The 3,237-nt window shown below is 52.6% G+C and overlaps 1 protein-coding gene across 1 annotated transcript; it reads right to left on the bottom strand.

Moving 5' to 3' along the window:
* Positions 1 to 382: 382 nt before the first annotated feature.
* On the bottom strand, positions 383 to 2,791 carry EMH_0038220 (uncharacterized protein; the record flags this gene model as incomplete). The annotated part of the gene is made up of 3 exons (XM_013495253.1): positions 383 to 430; positions 633 to 1,540; positions 1,681 to 2,791. 3 exons carry the CDS (start codon positions 2,789 to 2,791, stop codon positions 383 to 385), a joined length of 2,067 nt encoding a protein of 688 aa, XP_013350707.1.
* Between the last annotated feature and the right edge of the window lie 446 nt (positions 2,792 to 3,237).

Raw genomic sequence — 3,237 nt, 5'->3', positions numbered from 1 at the left:
ACAGAGTGGAAGCTGGCGGTTCTTTTAAACCGCAGGCCGAGCGAGTATCGGTACCCCGGAAACTCCCAACTGTTGTTAACTCCACAGTCATTCAAGGCGTCACCATAATGGCATAAATGCCTGGGGCATTCTGAGTCCCCTACAACGAATAAACTCCAAATACAGGAATCACACGCACGGAAACAATTTTTTACTCAACGTCTGCTCACTAAGCAGGAAATGGAAGCCAAGAAAAATGCAGCTGGAAAAACGTAAGCTGCTTCTCCGCTCTTTCTAAATTTATATCTTGTTCCATGCTAAGATGAAGCGTAGGCGCACTGTCCCATTCAAAATGTTCTTTCAGCGGCCTCCTCCAAGAAACGTAACACCTCTTTTCACTGCGTCAGTCCTCCGCTGTGCTCTGTCTCTGCTCGCGAGCCTCACTAACTTCCTAGATGCAAAGGGGACAAACTTCACGAGGGGGGCAAATATATGACCAGGTGCCCAACGTGGAAGAGCTTCTGCTTGGTATATCCTTCATTGTTTAGTTCGAAGGGTTGAGTCCAGCTGGTGCGCCCATACCGTCAATGCGAGACCCAAGNTATCCTTCATTGTTTAGTTCGAAGGGTTGAGTCCAGCTGGTGCGCCCATACCGTCAATGCGAGACCCAAGGCTGCCCCCTTCATTGTCGCTGCTGTTTTCACAATGTCCACCAAAGTCCACTGCGACATGGCTTTAGCCTTGGTCGTGTTCACCTGATGCAACAGGAGGCCCACCTGCTTCTTTTGGGGGGCAGGAAGCTCGACTGACACCTGGTTTGCCTGTTGAATATCCTCGGCTCCTGCTCCGGCCAATGCTGCTGCTCTTTGAGCCAACCTGCTGCTCAGTTGCAAATCAAGCTCAAGAGACTCCAAGAACTGTGCACGCAACAACAACATCTCCGCCTTCTCGGCGAGTTCCTTTGCAGCGACAGTTGCCCTTTGAGCAGCAGCTGCCAACCCTGTTTTAGTTTCAGATGCCTCACTGGAAAGGTTGAGGGACACGGCCACGGCTGTGATGTTATCTCTGAGTTGTTGAAGCGACTCCGTCACCAGCTTCAGCACAGTAGGGTTAACGATTGTCTTCGTCTCAATGCCTTCCTGCTTATGTATTTGTGTCGTATCCGGTTGAGGAAGAAAGAGCTGCCCCAACTGTACTCTTGCTAGGATGTTTGCAACTCTCTTGCTTGTTGCTTTGACTTCCTGTCTTGCCCGTGAAGCCATTGCATCAATTGTTTTCTGACCCCATACGCCTTGAGCAGATTCTTCGGCACTCGCTATGCCGGTAATAGAATGCATGCGGAGAGCCGCCGCTTCCAGGAGGGCCTTCAGCTCTTCTCCCACCTCTTTAGCTTGCTGCACTGCTGGCTGTGCAGAAAGTTTGTCCCTTTTTTGCAGCTGTTCAATCTCCGCCTGATGTATCTGCAGCAGTCGCTCTCCCTTGTTCAGCATATCCTCCAACGCCTTCAGTTCGTCTAAGACACCGATCTCTTCTTCGGTAGGAGAGTGCAGTCGCTCTACCTCTGCAGACCACAGGGCCCGCCGTTGCTGCAGGAGGTCCCGNCTTCGGTAGGAGAGTGCAGTCGCTCTACCTCTGCAGACCACAGGGCCCGCCGTTGCTGCAGGAGGTCCCGGCACTCCCTGTGGATGCGCAGCTGCTCACTCACGACTTGAGACAGCATGAAGGCGCTGGCACTCGATGCCAAACCCACAATAGAACTCGTACCCATCTTTACGGCTCCATGTGCTGCTTTAATGAATTCCACGCCTGCAGCAACCGCGCCCAACAGGAGCCGGTCCTTCAATCCTTTGAACTTCGGAAGCGCCTGCAGGTTTTCCTCGACCTTTGCTGCATAATGCTTAAAGGCTCGGCAAGAAAAATCAAGATTTTCCAAATGAAGCGCCAGGGAAGCTGTGAAGGCTGTATCCATATGGGCAAGGGCATTCACCTCTTGCTCGAGCAGAATGGGCGGAGCGGGAACTTCCCGTGTTTCTTGAGCCAGACCTAGCCCGTGCTGTCGTGTCAATTCAAATAGACGTGACAGATCAGAGATGACGCTGTCCAATGCCTTCTGCATTAGACTCTCAGAAGAATCCCAAGAGCTAATCAACCCGCCTGAAACCTCTTGCTGCACCTGCTTGGCCCTCTCTACACTGTTGCGAAAGTTTTGCAAAACAGAAAGAGACTCACGAGAGCCCACGATCTCGGCCATCCGGGCAGCATGCGGTTGCAGGTCGTCCAGCTCATTTAACTGCTGAATAAAACTGCCATCGGCCCCCGTCAGCCCTGGGTCCTCCTGCATGTCGTAACGGCGTCTTTTTGTCTTTTTACCCCCCAGCACCCCCCTAGATAGGAGACTGAGCAGCGCGAAACACAGTACAATAAACAAGGCAGCAGTGCCCAAGGCGCGGAGAAGGCCCCGTCGTCCCGCATTGCGCTTTTGTGGTGAAAGCGGTATGCGAGTTGTGTTGTCCTGAGTGGCTCCGGTGAGAAGCGGGCCTTCTGATTCTGGTGAGAGGCTTGTGAGAAATCCGGGCGGGGTCGGGTCTGCAGGCCCAGAACGCGTCTCTGTAAGTACGGAATGACGAAGAAGAGCTTCGCTATCCTCCTCGTGGTCTTCAGAAATCCACGAATCGATAGATAAAGCCGCCAAACCAAGCGACTCCGTCAGCACTTCACTCCAGAAAGAGTCAGGGGGACTGGCGGCCACAACATCTTTGGCAAAAACAATGCCCAGCCACCCTAAAAGTGCTGACGCCAACAAAAATTGCATTCTTCGGCCACTGTGTGACTCCTGGAGTCTTATTGATGGCTCCTGAGGAAATAAGAGGAGCCACACAACAGCGGATATCCGGAAAGAAAAAGCGAAAGATTTCGTCTTTCGCCAAGACACGCCGAAAGCGCCGAAGGCGGGTGACACCGCCCGCCTGTCCAACACGCCCTTTTTAAAAGGACCCTAAACCAGGTCCTACTGAAATTATGTTCGAAAATAATGAGTTTTACCTTTGAAGGAGGCTGGTTCCAGTCCAGCCTCCCNTCCTACTGAAATTATGTTCGAAAATAATGAGTTTTACCTTTGAAGGAGGCTGGTTCCAGTCCAGCCTCCCGCTGAAAAACTTAATTCCTCGGACGGGCAATGGTGGGGGACTTGGGGACGTGAGCAGCAGCAGCAACAGCTGCAACAAAAGAACCCGCCGCACTACCAGCGGGTGCAGCTCG

The sequence above is a fragment of the Eimeria mitis genome, genomic scaffold, assembly GCF_000499745.2.
Source record: "Eimeria mitis Houghton genomic scaffold, Emh_scaff1497, whole genome shotgun sequence".
NCBI classification, from domain to species: Eukaryota; Apicomplexa; class Conoidasida; order Eucoccidiorida; family Eimeriidae; genus Eimeria; species Eimeria mitis.
This window is presented reverse-complemented; position numbering and strand designations above follow the sequence as displayed.